Source organism: Acomys minous (assembly GCF_964271855.1).
Source record: "Acomys minous genome assembly, chromosome: 6".
In the NCBI taxonomy this organism is placed as follows: domain Eukaryota; kingdom Metazoa; phylum Chordata; class Mammalia; order Rodentia; family Muridae; genus Acomys; species Acomys minous.
The window spans coordinates 77,512,612-77,533,443 of record NC_140487.1 but is presented as its reverse complement, the minus strand read 5'-3'; the positions used below and the strand labels follow the sequence as shown (position 1 = coordinate 77,533,443).

The window sequence follows — 20,832 nt, the reverse complement described above, 5'->3', positions numbered from 1 at the left end:
TCTTGTCTTGATGCAGATGTTGGAGGAGGAACTTGGAGGATGGCTGGTACCTGTGGATTGTGACCTCTGGTTGACTAAGGCCACAGGAAAACACAGATTACAATTCATAACAGTAGCAACATTATAAGTTATGAAGTAGCAGTGAAAGAATTTTATGGTTGGGGGCCAACTCACATGAGAAACTGTACTAAAGGGTCCCAGCATTAGGAAAGCTGAGAACCTTAGAATCTAAAGACAGAATCTAAGGCAGAAGCTATATGTAATCAACAGTAGCTTTGAAAAAAAGTCCATAAATTACTATAATGTAAGGTTTGTGTGATTTCACACATACACACTTATGATGATATGTTTGCATAAATGTAGTATAGAAGATATAAGAATGGATATACAGAGGGAATATAATTGCAGTCTTTAAAGTTATATACGTGCAAAAGACTGACGGAATGAAAAAGGAACATGAAAGGAAGATTAAGAATCAGCATGGTGAGCAGGGCAGTGGTGGCGCACGACTTTAATCCCAGCACTTGGGAGGCAGAGGCAGGTGGATCACTGTGAGTTCGAGGCCAGCCTGGTCTACAAAGTGAGTCCAGGACAGCCAGGGCTACACAGAGAAACCCTGTCTCGGGAAGAAAAAAAAAAAGAATCAGCAGGGTGGCTTAGGTAGAGGGGCTTGCACAGCGAGCTCCCAGCTCCGTGCCAGAACTCAAGACTGAAGAAGAGACTGACTCTGAGAACTGTTGTCTAACTCCGATGTGCGCACCGTGTCACCCATGTTCCTGCTCTCTCACTAATAACCAAAAAAAAAAATTTTTTTTAACATTCAGCTGGGTATGATGGCTCATGCCCTTAATCCCAGCACTCAGGAAGCAGAGGCAGGTGGGTCTCCATGAGCCTGAGGCCAGCCTGGTCTACAGAGTGAGTTTCGGGACAGCCAGAGCTATATAGTGAGACCCAGTCTTAAAACAGAACGAAAGATAAAAAATAAAATAAAAAACAAAAAAATAAAGGAAAGATTCAACAAGGTATCTCTGAACACCATCTGAAATAAGACTTGAGTTTAGGAGGCAGCCATATGAAAAATCCAGATCTTTCAGCACTAGATAATCATCAAGTTGTGTTGCTGAAAGGATTCTCTCTCTCTCTCTCTCTCTCTCTCTCTCTCTCTCTCTCTCTCTCTCTCTCTCTCTCTCTCTCTCTCTCCCCCTTCCTCTCCCTCTCCTCCCTCTACCTCTCCCCCTCTCCCTCCCCCTCCCCCTACCCTCCCCCTCTGTGTGTATGTCTGTTTCTCTATGTATATTAATTTTTGTGGGGGGCTTATGATTGAATCCTCTCAAATGACATGTGAGGTCGCCATCAGACCAAGGCAGAAAGAAGCACACCTTTCCCAGCCCACATGCCAAAGAGTCACTACTGAGCTGCGGGAGTGCACGTGGGTTAGAAGCATCTGCCAGTTAGTCAGGTCCAGTCTTACTAGCTGTCTAATGAGGGTTGCATGAGGCGCAAGCTCTGAGCCCAGAGCTCCTGGGTCACACTGAACTCTTTCTTGCTGCCGCCCACTGTTGGTTTACAGCTTATATCTCTTTTGTGTGTAGAGCAGACGCAGGAGCTGGCACAGGCTGGCTCAATGTAAGGGAGCTGGATGTGAGAGTCACAGGTAGGTTTGAGCCAGGAGCTAGTGTTCTGTCTGGAATCAGAGATTGTCTAACTTTGGCAGGTCATTTTGTGGGTAATAAAGATATTCTAGCTTATGATCATCATAAGCTTTTGAGGATAGAGATCTGACCTTCATGGTTTTCAGAGCCTCTGGAGGCTCTGGAGCCATCCACATATTTACTCAAATTTTTTATAGCGTGCACCACATCCTGGGGCAGGGGCTGGGGTGTATCAAGATGGAGATTACAGAAGTGAGCTCTCTGACTTCAGGAGGAAAAAGGACAATTAAACAGGTGTCAGAAATACCTGTGAAAAGTAGGTGCTGAAGGTACCCAGAGCTTTGGGAAGCCAGGGAAGCAAGCCAGAGCAACTGACGACTAATCAGTGGCCTGAGAAATAGGCAGGAATGCCAAGGGAGGGCTGAGACAGGGGATGGGAAGAGGTGATCACATGTGTAGAGCTTTGGAGGAAGACAGCAGGGTACTTGAAAGAAATATAAGAACGGCACAGAACTGGACCAGGGCACATTAGAAGCAGAACTGTAAGAGAAAGGACCCATGGCACTAGAAAGCATAGGCTTCTTACCCCTTAATAAGTTAGGGTGCTGTCTATTAAAAGATGACAAGGAGCCTCTGTTAAAGAACGTTTGTTTGTTTTGTTTTTGTTTTGTTTTGTTTTTATTTTTTGTTTTTCGAGACAGGGTTTCTTTTGTGTAGCCTTGGCTGTCCTGGACTCACTTTGTAGACCAGGCTGGCCTCGAACTCACAGCAATCCACCTGCCTCTGTCTCCCTAGTACTGGGATTAAAGGCCTGCGCGACCACCGCCCCGGCTTGTTTTTGTTTTTTTAAGGATTTATTTATTTATTATGTATACAGTGATCTGCCTGCATGTACACCTACATGCCAGAAGAGGGCATCAGATCACATTACAGATGGTTGTGAGCCACCATGCGGTTGCTGGGAATTGAACTGAGGATCTCTGGAAGAGCAGACAGTGCTCTTAGTCACTGAGCCATCTCTCCAGCCCCCAAAGAAGGTTTTTAAGCAAGGAAGAAATGTAATTGTACCTGCATTTTTGAAAGATTTCCTTGGGCCTGGGGTGGTGATGCATGCTTACTATCGTAGCTTTTGGGAGGCTGAGATAGGAGGATCATTGTGAGTGTTAGGTCAGCCTGTGTAGGGACTAAATAATAGGCCAGCTAAAGCTCGTGAACCTATCTCCAAAACCAACAACCCACAGGGAGAGGAAGGGCTGGAGCAATCGATCGCTCAGTGGTTAAGAGCACTCTCTGATCTTGCAGAGAACCAGCTTTGATTCCCACCATCCACACCTAACTGGTAGGTCACTGTCACCTTTAGCTCCAATTCCAGAGGATCTAGTGCTCTCTTCTGGCCACTGTGGACACCTGAATACGTGGTGTACATATGCACACTTGGGTGCCCACATGTGCATCTGAGGGCCAGGGGTTGCTGTATGAAACATCCACCAGAGAAGAAGAACCTGGAGCCTGGTTGCTTGTTCAGGACATGGTTGAAGTAGTCTAGCCGGGTGCTGGTGGTCAGGATGGGGGTAACGGGTTGGGAAGATTACAGAGTATCGGGGGTGGGGACTTGCTGATGAGCTGGCTGTCGGCCTGAGCAGGAGGAAGCATGAGGTGCTGTGGATGGTGGAGCCTTTTCCTCCTACTGGTGGGAGGAGGAAGGTTGAGGAAGAAAGTGTGGGTTTGGCTCTGTGTGTTAGACTCTCGGTGGAGAGCTGCATGGGGGTTTCTAACAGATCTGGAAAGAAAACTTGCCACAGAGAATAGGCCATCCTATGCCTCCTTCACCCAGATTGCCAAATCTGTGAGTGATAAGTTTATAAGCAGGTCATTCTGACTCCTGGGTGTGTGTAGAACTCGGATCCATCCAGACTTGGGCTTCTTTACTCTCTTAGTGTCACTCTCCATTACAGCTGGAAGTGTCTCCTAGCACGCATTCCAACCTGACCAGACAAACATAATGTCCAGGCCATAGTCCACCCTGGGCCAAGTCTGTCTGGTAAGTGGGGCAAGAAGGAGAAGCCTGCAGCTGGTGAGGGGATGGGTTCCTGAGAGCCAGCACGTAGACTCCTCAACCACTGCTGGGCTATGTCTGTGTATGCACAGATGTGTGGCTCTGTTACCTAGCCAGGGTCCAGCCAGCAGGAAAAAGACGGGAAAACTGGCAAGAATTTCTCACTGGTCTTTCAGACCTCAAGTTGGGATGTTATTGGTGATGGTGGGTAATTGCAAGGATAGTTCAGGAAGAATTCCGTTTTGACTGCTTCGAAAACAGGTTGATTATGATAGCAATTAAATTCTCTCTCTCTCTCTCTCTCTCTCTCTCTCTCTCTCTCTCTCTCTCTCTCTCTCTCTCTCTCTCTGTGTGTGTGTGTGTGTGTGTGTGTAGTATCTAAATATAGAAAACATATCCATAGGCCAAAATTTTCATTTTTGCTCCACTTTTTAAACATTTTTAATTTTTCAAAATGGTTTTTGGAGACAGGATTCCTCTGCGTGGCCCTGGCTGTCCTGGGACTCATTCTGTAGACCAGGCTGGCCTTGAACTCAAAGATCCGCCTGTCTCTGCCTCCCAAGTCCTGGGATTAAAAGCATGCACCACCACTGCCCAACCTTGCTTCATATTTTATGCTTTTAATTGTGAAATACTCTAGGCATACAGGAAAGTAAATAAAAACCAAAGGTACTGGATAAAAATAATTATAAAGTAACATCTGAGGCCTGAACCTAGGACCTTGTATGAAAGCACTCTACAGCTGAGCTATACCCTTTGTGTTTCGGTTCCCCACCCTCAGTCCTTTAATGCTGGAGAGCAAATCCATGGTCTCATGTGTGCTAGCAAGTTCTCTGCTGCTGAGCAATGCCCCAATTCCCAAGCCTTGCTAGCTAGCTATTTATTTATCTTGATAAAGAGTCTTATTCTGTAGCTCTGGCTGGCCTCAAACTCATGGTAATCCACCTGCCTCAGCCTCCCAAATGCTGAGATTACAGGTATTAGCCACCATGCCCAGATGGCTTGCTTCTTTTTCTCTACTTTATTACATAAAATTCACCCATATTATTATAGCTCCTTTTCATTACTGAATCATGTTATACTGTTTCATCATATGTGCATACTGCAGTTTGTCCATTTTATATATTGGTTGGTTGGTTGGTTGGTTTGGTTTTATGAGACAAAGTTTCTTTGTGCCGCCCTGACTGTCCTGGAACTTACTCTGTAGACAGACTAGGCTGGCCTCAAACTCACAGAGATCCTCCTGCCTCTGCCTTCTGAGTGTTGGGATTAAAGTACTTGCAAATGTAATTTTAATTTTGAGTTTTCTTGCCATGCTGGGACTTGAACCTATACTGTTAGTCCTTCTTACTTTAATTTGCATTTCCTTAAATGTTTGGGGTTTGTTTGTTTGTTTGTTTGTTTGTTTTGGTTTTTCAAGACAGGGTTTCTCTGTAGCTTTGGCTGTCCTGAACTCACTTTGTAGACCAGGCTGGCCTTGAACTCACAGAGATTCACCTACCTCTGCCTCCTAAGTGCACCCCCGCCACCTGGCTCCTTGATTGTTCGTAAGGCTAAATATCTTTGCAAATGTTTGTTGCCCATTTGAATTTCTCTTGTTAAGTATCTGTTGAAATTGCTGATCTATTTTTCTAGAGGGCTATCTGTCATCTTTGTTAGACTGATGAGAACTCTTCATATATGCTAAATGTGAAGCCTTTGTTTATTGTGAGTGTTAAAAATATTTTCATGGCTTGCTTTCACATTCTTGTCTTTGTGTTGTCCTCAGTTGAACAGAATATTTGAACTTTTTTTAATGTAGAATATTTGAACTTTAATGTAGTCATTTATCAAACTTTTTATGATTCATTCATTTTTGTGTCTTGTTTAGAAAAAAATCCTTTTCTCTGTCCAAATCATGAATTTACTCTCTTATGAGAAACTTTATAGATTTTTCTGGTCACTTTTAGACATATAATTCACCTGGAGTTTTTTGTTGTTGTTGTTTTTTGTTTTTTTTACGTAATATCACCTCAATATCATTTGTTAAAATGAACTTCTGTTCTCTACTGCTCTGCCATAAATCTAATATATGTGTGTGTTTCTGGATCTTTGTTCTGTTCATATCACATTGTCTTAGTTACCATGTCTTTATAGCATGGCCTTCACCCTTTCTGACATCTGGTAAACCCATACACTCTCTAAATCTATAAAGTAAAACACATGGGATTTAAAGCACTGTGTAGGATCATATATCCAGAATATATTAAGAACTTCAAAACTCATTACATTTGATAGAAAAACCAAGTGAAAATAAGCAAGCTGGTCTGAAAAGGAGGCAGTATATGTAAGTAGGCATTCCTTAAAAGAAATGAAAGAAGACATATGCCAATAAGCACATGACAGAAGGCTCCCATCACTGATCGCTAGGGAAATGACGCTCAAAATCACAGTGAGATGTCACTTCACCCCAGTAAGAATGGCTAATATAAAACTACCAAAGACAACAAGGTGTAGTGAGAATGTGAACCAAAAAAAAAAGGGAACCCTTACACACTGTGTGTGTGTGTGTGTGTGTGTGAGAGAGAGAGAGAGAGAGAGAGAGAGAGAGAGAGAGAGAGAGAGAGTGTGTGTGTGTGTGTGTGTAAATTTGCCCTTTGTGAGAATCACTATGTAAGTTCCTGTAAAAGACTGAAAATAGAACTATTCTGTGACCAGATATCCCCTTATAGCTACATGCCCAGAGGGAGCGAGATCCGTGGGCTGAGGCGACAGCGTCATGCCCCTAGTTACTGCAGCAAGATTCACACAGCTAGGAAGTGAAAGCAACCAGAGCATCCACCCACTGATGAATTGGAAAAGAAACATACCCTGTGTGGTGGTGCATGCCCCTAATCCCAGCACTCTGGAGGCAGAGGCAGGCCTGCAGGTTCGAGCCTAGCCAGGGCTACATAGTGACACCCTATGGAGGCAGAGGCAGGCCTGTGGGTTCCAGCCCTATCTCAGAAACAAAACACGCCCTGATGCAGATTCAGGATAAAATACTCCTCAGTCCTAAGGAGAATGAGATCCTGTCATGTGACAACATGGATGGAGTTAGACACCACACAAACATAAGTACTGTGTGAATATAAAAGTTGGTTGAGTAGAAATTGAGAGTGAAGTTGAGCGTTGGTGGCACATGCTTTTAATCACAGCACTTGGGAGGCAGAAGCAGGCAGATCTCTGAGTTTGGGGCCAGCCTCATCTACACAGAGAAACCCTGACTCAAAAAAAGGGGGGCGTGTTGAGGTTGCAAATGGAAAGGTGGTTACCAGCAGCTGGAGACTACATCGGTGTAGGAGGGATGGGGCAGGTGGACCATTGGTGCTGAGCTACAGTCAGGGAACAGAAGCTCTGATGACTCTTGAGAACAGTTATTTATTGTGGATTTCAAACAACAGAATAAAGGGGCTGGAGAGATGGCTCAGAGGTTAAGAGCACTGACTGCTCTTCCAAAGATCCTGAGTTCAATTCCCAGCAACACATGGCGGCTCACAGCCATTTATCATGTGATCTGATGCCCTCTCTGGCCTGCAGGTGTACATTCAGACAGAGCACTGTATACAAAATAATAAATAAACATTTTTTTAGAAAAGAAAGAAAAACTTAAAAAAAAAAAAAAAAGCAGAAGGGATTCTGAAAGTTCTCACCACAAAGAAATTGCAAAGGTTTCAGGAGAGAAAATTGTTTAACTAGATTTAAACACTATCCATTTTATGCATGTCTCAAAGATTACATGGTACCTGATTAATATGCACAACATTTGTGGGGTGTGTGTACTAATTAATATTCTACAAAATTGTTGGGTCCCAGAGAGAAGGCTCAGTGGCTAAGAACACTTGCTGTTCTTGTGGAGGACCAGGTTTGGTTCCCAGCAACCAGAGGATTGTTCACATCCATAACTCCAGTTCCAGGGGATCTGATCCCCTCTTCTGATATCCAAAGAAACCAGGAATGGATGCTGTATAAATACATATGTGCAGGCAAAACATTCATACACATAAAATAGAGTGACTAAATCTAAGAACAGTTTTTGTTTTGTTTTTAATTATGAAATGGGGCCTTGTAGAACAGCTAAGTGGGTAAAAGTACATGCTGCCAGGCTTGGTAACTGGAGTTCAGCCTCCAGGGTCCACATGGTAAAAGAAGAGAACTGACTCCTGCAAGTTATCCTTTGGCCTCCACATGCGTGATGAGGCGAAGTGTGCCCATACCTCTACATGCAGGCTTCCAGACCCACACAAATAATAAAATAAATTTACAAAATTAATACAGCATAAAGAGAACACATATTAAAGTACAGGCTGGAGGTGTGACTCAGTGGACTAGTGCCCCATATGTGAGTCCCAGGTTCCATCACACACACACACACACACACACACACACACACACACACAATGTGATTATGAAATATAAAGAAGAAAGTGTGTGAGCTAATGCATGTGTGCTTTATTGCCACAGTAAATAAGACCTGTCACAGGTATAGCAGCCTCTGTCATGTCTAAGTGATGATGAGCATGATGGTATTTTAGGCATCTGAAGCAGCTGGTTCCACTTGGAGCCTCAGCTCTGCTAGCATTACAAGCATCCTTCATGAACCACAAGCCAAGACCCTCTACTGTATAGTACTCTTTTGGCATCAGGTGGAGAGTTTGGGCTATTCTTGATGAGTCAGTCTGTCTGTCTTCTTCTTCTTCTTCTTCTTCTTCTTCTTCTTCTTCTTCTTCTTCTTCTTCTTCTTCTCTCTCTCTCTCTCTCTCTCTCTCTCTCTCTCTCTCTCTCGTGTGTGTGTGTGTGTGTGTGTGTGTGTGTGTGTGTGTGTGTGTGTGTGTGTGTGTGGTGTTTGAGACAAGGTCTCGTGTAAACCAGGTTGGCTTGAAACTCATTATCATGTAGTCTGGAATTCACTATGTAGCCCAAGCTTGCCTTGAACTCTCAGTAATCCTCCTGTCAGCCTTCTGGGTTCTGGATTACTGGTGTAAGCCACCACATTTAGCTGATACATAGACATTCACATGTATACACACATATATCTCCAAATTCATTCTTTTATTGTTTTAATATTCACTCATTTATTGTGGGGTGTGCATGTGGGCAGTCCCACACTCGATGACCTGAGTTCTGTCCCAAGTTGTCCTCTAACCTCCACAAGTGCACTGTAGGATGCACACATCAAGTTTAAGAAGTCTGAATCCCCAGCACGTGGGAGGCTGAGGCAGGTGGATCACTGTGAGTTCGAGGCAGCCTGGTCTACAAAGTAAGTCCAAGACAACCAAGGCTACAACCAAGAGAAACCCTGTCTCAAAAAACAAAACCAAAAAAAAAGTCTGAATCAAGTTGTAGAAAATGTTATCTTAAAATTCTGTCAGTGCTTGGTCATGGTAGCACAGCCTTTCCACTTGGGAGGCAGAGGTAGGTGGATCTCCTTGAGTTCTAAACCAGCCTGATTACAAAGTGAATTCCAAGTAAACCAGGGCTACATAGTGAGATCCTGTCCCAATAACTAAATAACAAGGAAAAGATGTTAAAATTCCATGAATATAAAATCATATATATGTAATATATACTAATATTATTATAACACTGTCTTGTTTTTCTTTTTGTTTCATATTTTGTTAAAATATAAGAGAACCAGGTGTAGCAGTAAGTATTGGTAATTCCAGTTATCCTGGAGAATAACATCGGAGGATCCTAAGTTCAGTGCCAGTGTGGGAGACATAGTGAAACTCCCACCCCTAAACAAACAAAACACACACACACACACACACACACACACACACACACACACCACACATATATATATTATGATGGCTCAAGTTGTAAAGGTGCTTGCTACCAAGCCTGGTGAAGTCCATTTCCAGAACCCACAGGGTGGAAAGAGAGAGCCAGCTTCTTCTGACACACTTAAGCTGTTACATACACATACACACACACACACACACACACACACACACACACATGAATAAATAAATATAGCATAACTTATAAAAAAGATTAATAGACAAAACTTTCCTTTTTCTGGATTCGTTTCCTTCTCTTGGAAGTTGTCCTAGTCCTAGCAATTTATGCATTTCTTATTTTACTTTTAAGCTTAATTGCAAAAAACAACAAGGAAAAAACAAATAAACAAAAACAACAGCCAGTCTTGGTGGTGTACAACTGTAATCCCAGCATTTTGGACAGAGGCATATGGATTAAATGTCAAGGTCATGCTTGGCTATGTGAGACTCTGTCTCAAAATGCCAAAAACATATAGAATTAAAAAGCATTATTAAAAAACAAATAAAGCCAAACAGAACCTCACAGTGTAGCATTGCTTGTCTGGCCTGGAACTTCCTGTGTAGACCTGGCTGGCCTTGAACTCACAGTGGGCTGCCCCTGCTTCCTGAATGCTGAGATTAAGGGTGTGCACACCATGCGTTGCCTTTAAGGACAGGTGGCACATACATGTGGCATAGAATTGAAAAGAAACAAATTAGACCTCACTTCTGCTTCCTGGCACCCATTTTCTCTCAGAGGCAGCCGCTAATATTGGCGTTTTTGTGTCCTTTTAGTGACGTATTTCTGGATGTCCTTCATCTTTCCTCAGGTTCCAGTCAACTGTGGTCACTTAACAATGCATATTGGACATCATCCCATTTCAGTATACATGGTTCAGTTCTGAATTGTGTTCTATTGTGTGTTTAAATTTTTCTGTGTGTTATGGCTATATCTGAGTTAGTTTTCTATTGCTGTGAAGAGATCAAGGCAGCTTATAAAAGAAAGCATTTAATTGGGGCTTCATTAAAGCTTCTGGAGTGAGTCTATGATCATCATGGCAGACAGCATTGGTAGCAGGCAGGCAGGCAGGCATGCTGCTGGAGCAGAAGCTGAGAACTTACATGTTGAGACAACCACAGGCAGAGAGAGCGCTAACTCAGGATGGAGTGGGCTTTTGAAACCTCAGAGCCCTCCCCCAGCAACACACCTGTCCAAAAAGGCCACACCTCCTGATCCTTCCCAAACAGTGCCACCAACCGGAACCAAGCATTCACATACCTGAGCCTATGGGGGCCATTCTCACCCAAACCACCACAGTGTACATATTGTGCCTCTGTGTATGTCCTATGCACTGTGTGCACGCCTGAGATGGTTGTGAGGTGCTATGTGAGTACTGGGACTCACAGACTATTCCTCTGGAAAAGCAGCCTGTGCTTGTAACTGCTGAGCCCTCTTTCCAGCCCTGTGCTGTAGCTGTATTCTATTGCTTTTGAGGTGTGTGTGTGTGTGTGTGTGTGTGTGTGTGTGTGTGTGTGTGTGTGTTGCTGGCACTGGAAGCCAGGACCTTGTATATACTAGGCAATTTTCTTTCCTTTCTTTCTTCCTTCCTTTCTTTTTTTTTTTTTTTTTAGATTTATTTATTTTAAACCCAGCACTTAGGAGGTAGAGGCAGTCGGATCGCTGTGAATTCAGGGCCAGCCTAGTCTACAAAGCAAGTCCAGTTAAGGCTACACAGAGAAACTCCATCTCAAAAAAAAAAATTTTTTTTTTTATTTACTATGCAGTCTTCTGTCTTTTACAGGTTTGCCTGCAGGCCAGAAGAGGGCACCAAATCCCATTATAGATGATTATGAGCCACCATGTGGTTGCTGTAAATTGAACAACTCAGGACCTTTGGAAGAGCAGACAGTGCTCTTAAACCTCTGAATATATACTAGAAATGTACTTGCTCAGTATGATGCTTTTCTTACAGTTATGTTATAATTATAATTACATATATGTGTAATTATAATTATATACTTTTCTTATAATTATAATTAAACAAATATTTATTTGTACATATGTGTGTGTGCACATTACATGTGCATGGTGCCCTCGGAGTTAAGAGGGAGTTGGCTCTCCAGGAGTTTGAGCTGGTTGTTAGTTTCCGGATGTGGGTGCAGGGAACGTAACTTGGGTTCTCTGGAATAGCTGCAAGTGCTCTTACCTGCGGAGCACTTTCTAGCCTTATGGTTTTATTTTTTACTGTATTAAATTTATCAGGTTGTTTGTTTGTTTGTTTTTGTTTTTGTTTATTTCATAGCTTTAAGTTGTTTGTATGTGTCATGTTTCAAAAGGCCATTCTCACTCTAAGGCTTAAATTTTTCCCTCAAAGACAGACATGACAACTTTACAACCCCAGCCTTGGGAGGTTCTCTCATGTGGATTGTCAACAGTTCGAGGCCAGACTGATCTACCTAGCGAGTCGTATGCCAGACGAGATTATATAGGGACCCTGTCTTAAAAAGCAAACAGCAAAACAAGGTTAGTTTCTTAGTTATTGTCCTATTGCTGTGATAAGCCGCCACAACCAAGGCAATTTATAGAAGAAGTTTATTTGGGGCTTACAATTTCAGACAGTTGGAGTCCCAGCCGTCATGGTGGGAGTCTGGTAGCAGCAGGGAGGCATGGCTGAAGCAGCAGCTGAGAGTTTACATTGTGACCTATAAATATGAGCCTATGAGGGCTATTCTCATTCGAACCACCACAGCCAGAGAAGCAGCTCAGCGGTTAAAGTGCGTGCCGTGCAGGAACGAGGACTTGAATTCAGGCCCCCATCATCTCTGTAAAAATCTAGGTATGGATGGGCACTGCTGTAATCCCAGCACTGGGAAACAGAGGCAACAGGATCCCACAGGCTTAGGAGCCAGCCAGTCCACCAAGTCAGTGAGCTGCAGGTTCAGTGAGAGGCCTTGTTTCAAAGCATAAACTGGAAGGTTGGTCAGATGGCCTAATGAGTGAAAGCACCCGCTGCCAAGTCTGAGAACTGTAGTCGAATCCCCAGGATCCACATGGTGGAAGGAGAGGGCTGACTCCTGAAAGCTGCTCCAGCCAAGTCCTGATCATGTGTGCACCCGTGCACAGCCCCTTCCCCCAGCAACATAACTAAATGTAACAATTCTTAAAGAAAAAAGTAAAGTTGAGAGTGACAGAGGAAGGAACTAGATGTTACTCTCTAGCCTTCACACTCAAACACACGCGTGTACGCACACACACACACACAGACAGAGAGACAGAGAGAGACAACAATACCCCTTTATTTCTCATCTTTTCTTCTACTTTAATTTTTAGATTATTGTAGGGTTTTATTTGTTTGTTTTCTTTTTCTTTTTTGTTTTTTGATTGTGGAGGTGGTTTTGTTTGTTTGTTCATTTGTTTTTGATTTTCGAGGCAGGGTTTCTCTCTGTAGCTTTGGCTGTCCTGGACTCACTTTGTAGACCAGGTTGGCCTCGAACTCATATCAATCCACCTGCCTCTGCCTCCTGAGTGCTTGGATTAAAGGCATGTGCTACCATGCCCGACATTGTAGTTTTTTGATCTACCTGGAATTTTCTCTTTCTTTCCTCTTTCTTCCTTTCTCTCTCTCTCTCTCTCTCTCTCTCTCTCTCTCTCTCTCTCTCTCTCTTTCTTTTTTTATTTGCTCACTTTACATCTATATCACAGCCCCCTCCCTCCCTCCTCTCCTCCTGGTCCTACCCTCCAAGCCCTTTCCCCTTTTCCCCCCTCCCCTTCTCCTCAGAAGAGGGGAGGCCTTCCCCCCACAAAACCCACCCTAGCACAGGAAGTGGCATCAGGACTAAGTGCATCTTCTTCCTTGAAGACCCAACAAGGCAGCCCAGGTAGGGGAAGGTGATCCACAAACAGGCACAGAGTCCAAAGTCCACTTCAAAGTCAGCCTCCATGCTAATTACTAGGGGACCCTCATGAAGACCGTAGGGGACCTAGGTCCAGTCTGTGCATGCTCTGTGTATGTGAGCCCCTATGGTCCTCCATTAGTTGACTCCATTGGTCTTCTTGTGGAGTTATTATGCCCTCCGGGTCCTTCTATCCTTCCCCCAGCTCTCTCACAAGGGCTCCACCTAATGTTTGGCTGTGGGTCTCAGCATCCGTTTCTAGCTGCTGCTGGGCGGAGCCTCTCCGAGGACAGTTAGGCTAGTTTCCTGTCTGCAAGCGTAGCAGAATATGGTTAATAGTGTCGGGGTGGCTCTCTCCCACTGGGGTGTGTCTTAAGTTGAGCCAGTCATCGTTTGGCCCTTCCCTCAATCTCTGCTCTATTTTTATCCCTGCGCACCTTGTAGGCAGGGTAAACTTTGGATCGAAGGTTTTGTGGATGGGTTGATGTCTCCCTCCCGCCACTGGAAGTCCTGCCTGGCTATAGGAGGTGGCCAGTTTCAGTCTCCATGTCCTCTGCTGCTAGGAGTCTCAGCTAGAGTCACCCCTATATCCTCCCAGGAGCCTACCCGGTCCTGGGTCTCCAGTTTGTCCCAGAGATGGCCCTCCCCACGTTGGTTTTCCTTCTTTCTCCTAGCCCTCACCTCCCACCTCTGTTCTCCCTCGACCCGATCCCCATCCTCGGTCCCCTTCCCGCCTCCTCTACCCCCACTTCTCTCTGGTTATCCACTTCCGGTGTCTGTCTGTTTCCACTTCCCGTGTCCATTCTATTTCCCCTTCTAACGCCCCTTGCACCCTCCTTGTTACTTAGCTTCTTTGGGTCTGTGGATTGTAGCATGGTTATCTGGTACTTTGTGGCTAATGTCCACTTATTAGTGAGTACATACCATGTGTGTCTTTCTGGGTCTGAGTTACCGCACTTGGGATGATCTTTTCTAGTTCCATCCATTTGCCTGAAATTTTCATGATTGCCTTGTTTTTATTAGCTGAGTAGTACTCCATTGTATAAATGTTTCTTTATCCATTCTTTGGTTGAGGGACATCGAGGTGGTGTTTTTTTTGCATATTATGAATAAAGCTTCTGTGAACATAGTTGAGCAGGTATCCTTGTGGTATGGTGCAGCATCTTTTGGGTATATGCTCAGGAGTGGTATAGCTGGGTCTTGAGGTAGAATTATTCCCAATTTTCTGAGAAACCACCATTATAAAAATTGATTTTTAAAGAAAAAAAGTAAAGAGTGATAAAAAAAGGCACTTGATGTTAGTCTCTGGCCTGCACACTCAAACACACACACACACACATACACACACACACGCACACACACACACAGACACACACACACACAGAGAGAGAGAGAGAGAGAGAGAGAGAGAGAAAACAAACAACACCCCGTTGTTTCCAATCTTCTACTACTTTAGTTTTTAAATATTGTACTTATTTTTGATCTACATGGAATTTTCTTTTCTAAAAAAAAATATTATTATGAAGTGTGAAGTGTGTGTGTGTGTGTGTGTGTGTGTGTGTGTGTGTGTGTGTGTGTTTGTGTGCATGTGAGTACGGGTGCCCAGAATGACCAGGGACGCAGAGTCTCCTGGAACTAGAGGTCCAGGGCTCGTGAGCTTCCTGATGTGGAATCTAGACTCAGACCTTGTGAAGAGCAATATGCCCTCCTAATCACGGAGCTATCTCTTAGCCCCTTGAGTTTTCTCTGAAGTAAGAATTGGGGTTAGGGGCTGGAGAGACGGTTCAGAGGGTGAGAGCACTGACTGCTCTTCCAAAGGTCCTGAGTTCAATTCCCAGCAGCCACATGATGGCTCATGACCATCTATAATGAGATCTGCCCTCTTGTGGCACGCTGGCACACATGCAGGCATATATGCAGGCAGAACATTGTATACATAATAAATAAACAAATCTCAATAAAAGAAAAAAAGAATTGGCTCCTCAATTGTTCTTAAGCGTCATTGTCTTTTGCTAGACATATTGGCACATGTCTTTATTTATTTATTGCCTAAAATTGTCATTTTATTTTATCCACTATCACGTCAGTCAGTGTTGACTTACGGCACAGCATGGCTGCTTCAGAGTCTGAGGAAGCAAGCCTTCCCCAGGGCTGGGCTACCAGATTCCTTTTGCACTGGTGGCTGGGCACATGACTTTAATCCCAGCACCTAGGACACAGAGAAAGAGGGATCTCTGTGAGTTCCAGGCTAGCTTGGTCTACTATCAAGTTCCAGGCCAGCCTCTTTTTAAAGACTCTGTCTTTAAAAAGCAAAACTTCGTTCTTGTTGTTTTGTTTTGTTTTGTTTTTGTCTTTGTCTTTTAAGACCAGTTTTCTCTGTGTAACAGCCCTAGCTGTCCTGGAACTTGCTTTGTAGACCAGGCTGGCCTGGAACACAGAGATCTGCCTGTCTCTGCCTCTCAAGTGCTAGGATTAAAGGCATGCACAAAAAAACAAAATTATTTTTTCTTGGAGAATTTGTTTTTCAATTATGAAATAAAGTATTTTAAATTAGAAAAAAGGGAAATAATGTCACAAAATCTTGAAAAATAACAGTTTTTTAAAACTGAAAAAAATTTTAAAAATTAAAAAAATAAAAACTGCTCAATATTTCTTAGAATGCTCCAGGTAACTCCCCCTTTTGTATTTTAAATGTATTATTTAATAAACATTCCATAAATCCCACCTTCCCTACCTTGAGATAGAGTGTCGTATATCCAAGACTAGCCTTGAACTTTCTATATATTATTGTCCAGGATGAGTGTGAACTTGTGATTATCTAGCCTTCATCTTGCAGGCAATGACTGCAGGCATGTGCCCCTAGCTTGGTTCCCAGGAGGGGACTGCATGCATGTGCCCCTAGCCTGGCTCCCAGCAGGGGACTGCAGGCATGTGTCTCTAGCCTGGTTCCCAGCAGGGGACTGAAGGCATATGCCCCTAGCTTGCCTCCCAGGAGGGGACTGCAGGCATATGCCCCTAGCCTGACTCCCAGGAGGGGACTGCAGGCATATGCCCCTAGCCTGACTCCCAGGAGGGGACTGCAGGCATGTGCCCCTAGCCTGGCTCCCAGGAGGGGACTGCAGGCATGTGTCTCTACCCTGGTTCCCAGCAGGGGACTGCAGGCATGTGTCCCTAGCCTGTTTCCTAGGAGGGGACTGCAGGCATGTGTCCCTAGCCTGGCTCCCAGCAGGGGACTGCAGGCATGTGTCCCTAGCCTGGCTCCCAGGAGGGGACTGCAGGCATGTGTCCCTAGCCTGGCTTCCAGGAGGGGACTGCAGGCATGTGTCCCTAGCCTGGCTCCCAGGAGGGGACTGCAAGCATGTGCCCCTAGCCTGTTTCCTAGGAGGGGACTGCAGGCATGTGTCCCTAGCCTGGCTCCCAGCAGGGGACTGCATGCATGTGTCCCTAGCCTGGCTTCCAGGAGGGGACTGCAGGCATGTGTCCCTAGCCTGGCTTCCAGGAGGGGACTGCATGCATGTGTCCCTAGCCTGGCTCCCAGCAGGGGACTGCAGGCATGTGTCCCTAGCCTGGTCTCCAGGAGGGGACTGCAGGTATGTGCCCCTAGCCTGGCTCCCAGCAGGGGACTGCATGCATGTGTCCCTAGCCTGGCTCCCAGCAGGGGACTGCAGGCATGTGTCCCTAGCCTGGCTTCCAGGAGGGGACTGCATGCATGTGCCCCTAGCCTGGCTCCCAGGAGGGGACTGCAGGCATGTGCCCCTAGCCTGGTCTCCAGGAGGGGACTGCAGGCATGTGTCCCTAGCCTGGTCTCCAGGAGGGGACTGCAGGCATGTGTCCCTAGCCTGGTCCCCAGGAGGGGACTGCAGGCATGTCCCACTAGTCCAGGTTTATGTTATGCTGAGGATCAAATTTAGGACTTCATTTGAGCTAGGCAAGTGCCTTACCAACTGAACTATATCCCCAGAACTATGTTCCGTTTCTTATAGTTTTGTAAATTTAGACAAAAGCATAGAGTTGTATGTTATTTTAAAAACTTTTAAAATAAAAAACATAGGAGTGTGTAACTGACTAGTCACCACATTCAAAATGGAGAATAGTCCCATCTTCAAAATGGAGAATAGTCCCATCTGGTTTTATTCTTTATTTTAGAACAATTTTTATTTGAATGTGCACACACATGCATGTGTGTCATGTGTCATGGTAGACATGTGGCAATCAGATGACAATGTAAAGAAGTTGGTTCTCTCCTTTCATTATGTGGCCCCAGAATTCAAACTCAGGCTATTAGACTTGATGGCAAGCTCCTATATCTTCTGAGCCATCTCACTGGCCCCTGTCAGCATTTAACAGACAACCCCCAATTTACAATGGTTCAGCTTAAACAATTTTTTGTTGTTGTTGTTGTTGTTGTTGTCCTAAAGATGGTGCAAAAATGATGAGGATTAAGTAGAAATCATGCCACTACTTTTGAATTTGGATCCATTCCCAGGCTAGCAACATGCAGTCTGACTTTTCTCTCTAGATGTTGGGCAACAGCCATTAGCCACAGCCCCCACTCAGCCATTTGATCACATGGGAAAATATCCAACATACTATATGGAGCATACTGTGTTGCTAAACTTAACTTCCTAGTAGTTTAAAGGTTCTAAATGTGTTTACTTCTTAAGGTATCTTTACTTTGTGATATGTTAGTGGGGACGTATACTTCTCACAAGTCAAGACACATTGCACAGCCCCCTCACAGTGGCCTCCCAACTGCTCTGTTTTCCACGTAACCTCATGCTCAGACTTTCCAGGACTGGTCCCTACCTCCAAGTGATAGAGGTTCCCAGATGTAACCTCATGCTCAGACTTTCCAGGACTGGTCCCTACCTCCAAGTGATAGAGGTTCCCAGATGGTTCTGACTGGCCCTAGAGGAGGAGCTGTTTCCTGAGGACATTGCATCATAACTGGCAGGCCCTTTCCTGGCACCATGTGGGATTCTTGGAGCTGTGAAGCCTAAGACTGGTACTGAAAACAGCTTGTCTTTCTCAAGGATGTGCCAGACACACATATTATACCATTTCTCACTCACCCAGTGTTCCACAAGGTAAATCTGTCATCTCCATTTTACCAATGAGGAGACAGAGGCTAGAGATAACGTACTTTGTTCAAGACCACACAGCCAGGGTATGGTAGGCCAAGGTCAGTGCCCGGGCAGGCTAGCCACAATGTCCTTACTCCTTACCCCTGTACTCTATTGCTAACCCCCCCCCCCAAAAGAACGGTTACCTGCCCCAGCTGGCAGTGGCACAGCTATCCAAAACGGCTCTCATACCCTCAGAAGATTCTTCTAGTACAACTTGCCTGGGATGTTGGAGTTCCCAAAGTAGGAGTGATTTTAGAGAAGCCCATGAGGGCAGAAACAGAGCACACTGAGCTCCTGGGATGAGCAAGTGAACCTACGCTGGGCTGGGGCTTGGGGAGCCATCTGTGTCCCTGTGCTGACAGGATCTTTCCTCTCTCTGCACTGGACAGAACTTCTTCTGTTTCTCTCCATCTGACCTGTCTCCTCCTCTGGCTCTCGAGTTCCTGGCTCCTCTGAGTACCTCTTCTTAAGCCTCCATCTCTTCTCTCTCTGCCTCAGCTTGGTAAGAGGAAAAGGGGCTCTTGGGGCTGGGCATGGGCAAACATCTCTTGGTTCTAGGGAGTGGGTCCCACAGCCCTTCTGCATTGGGAGACAGAGGCCTATGGAAGGGTTTGAAGAACAAACACCCTGATAGTCCTAACCTGGGGTTCTCAGTCAGAGGCCCTACCACTCCCCAGCAGGGCATTTGAAAGCAGCAGCTGTTTTTAAGACCATTAACTGAGCATTGAGCACTAGTGAATGACTCGCAAGTTTGGCTTGCACAGCATACATGCGCTCAGGTTACCAACATCTGATCAAGAACGAGACAGTGTGGGGCTGGAGAGATGGCTCAGTAGTTAAGAGCACCCTGTTAGAATCCCAGCACCCATGTGGCAGCTCACAACCATCTGTAGCTCCCTTTCCAGGGGCTCCGATACCCTCTCTGACCTCTGAGGACACCATTCCTGTGGTGTATACATGCAGACAAGACATTCTCACATAAGATAAAATATAGAAATTTAACCAAATTAGTTTTGAGCTGGGCGTGGTGGCGCATGCCTTTAATCCCAGCACTCGGGAGGCAGAGGCAGGCGGATCGCTGAGAGTTCGAGGCCAGCCTGGTCTACAAAGCGAGTCCAGGACAGCCAAGGCTACACAGAGAAACCCTGTCTCAAAAAACAAAAAACAAACAAACAAAAACCCCAAAAACAAAACAAAACAAAAAAAAAAAAAAACAGTTTTGAAAGAGCTAGACTGTGCCCAGCGATTCTGCCCCGCCCCCTTCCAGCCCTCTTTTAGTTGACATTCCTGGAGTTGGGGTGCATTTTTTTGGTTGTCACATGACTTCGGGGCTCTGCTGGCATTTGGAGAGCAGAGTCTAGGGGTGCTCAGTGTCCCGTAATGCATGAGGCAGCCCGGTAGCACAAGATGGCCCTGACCAGATGTCCTATTGAGAAATGGTATGGCGAAGGCTTTAGGGGGCAGGAGCTACAACTGTATCAGTGGGTCAATGAGGAAGAGTCTTTGCCACAATGTACCCATACTGTCACCATTTCCCAGGCCTCCGGAATGCCCCCCGCTGCTGGGCAGTGATCCAGCCCCTGCTGTGTGCTGTCTACATGCCCAAGTGTGAGAATGACCGAGTAGAGCTGCCCAGCCGCACCCTCTGCCAGGCCACCCGAGGCCCCTGTGCCATTGTGGAACGGGAGCGAGGGTGGCCTGACTTCCTGCGTTGCACCCCGGACCACTTCCCTGAAGGCTGCCCAGTAAGTGCTCTGTGGGGCAAGAGAGGGCGGTCTAACCTTGGTACAGAGCAGCATTGAACTGGATGCAGGGCAGCCATGGATGTCTGCAGTCACGGGATTGTTGAACCATATATCCAAGCTTTAAAGCATTGTCTGGGTGTCCGTGGAGGCTTCTCTGTTGACCCAAGGTAGCCTGTTCAGCAAATAGCTCTTGAGTGCTCATGGTTAGGGTTGTAGTGTTACAGGGGTTATGAGTGACAGGAGCCTACCTTCAGGGGTTTCTGTCACATGCAGAAGTCGGGGAAGACACACACAAAGCACTAGAAACAGAAAGACAGGTGTGAGCTGGTATGGGTTGGAAAAGAGACATCCACAGTGATAACAGAACAACCGTGATGGCACTAATTATCATTTACTATGTGCAAATACCATTATGAGAACCTTAGCTTGTTTATTAATCTACTCCTCAGTCCTATCACGAGGTAGAGGCTACTCTGTCAGATGAGAAAAATGAGATAGAGCAGTCAAATAATTTGTCCGGCTGTAAAGCCACTGAGCAGCAAGTGGGTCCCAGCCAGGTTCCCTGCGCTTGCCTGCTTT

The 20,832-nt window shown here is 45.3% G+C and overlaps 1 protein-coding gene across 1 annotated transcript in view; it reads left to right on the top strand.

Moving 5' to 3' along the window:
• SMO (smoothened, frizzled class receptor) overlaps positions 1 to 20,832 on the top strand; it is a gene marked incomplete at its 5' end in the record, with an annotated part of 29,524 nt that overhangs the window by 1,446 nt on the left and 7,246 nt on the right. Inside the window, one exon of the mRNA XM_084785236.1 lies at positions 20,048 to 20,253. Coding sequence (XP_084641362.1) covers positions 20,048 to 20,253 — 206 coding nt within the window. The remainder of the gene's footprint in view (positions 1 to 20,047; positions 20,254 to 20,832) is intronic.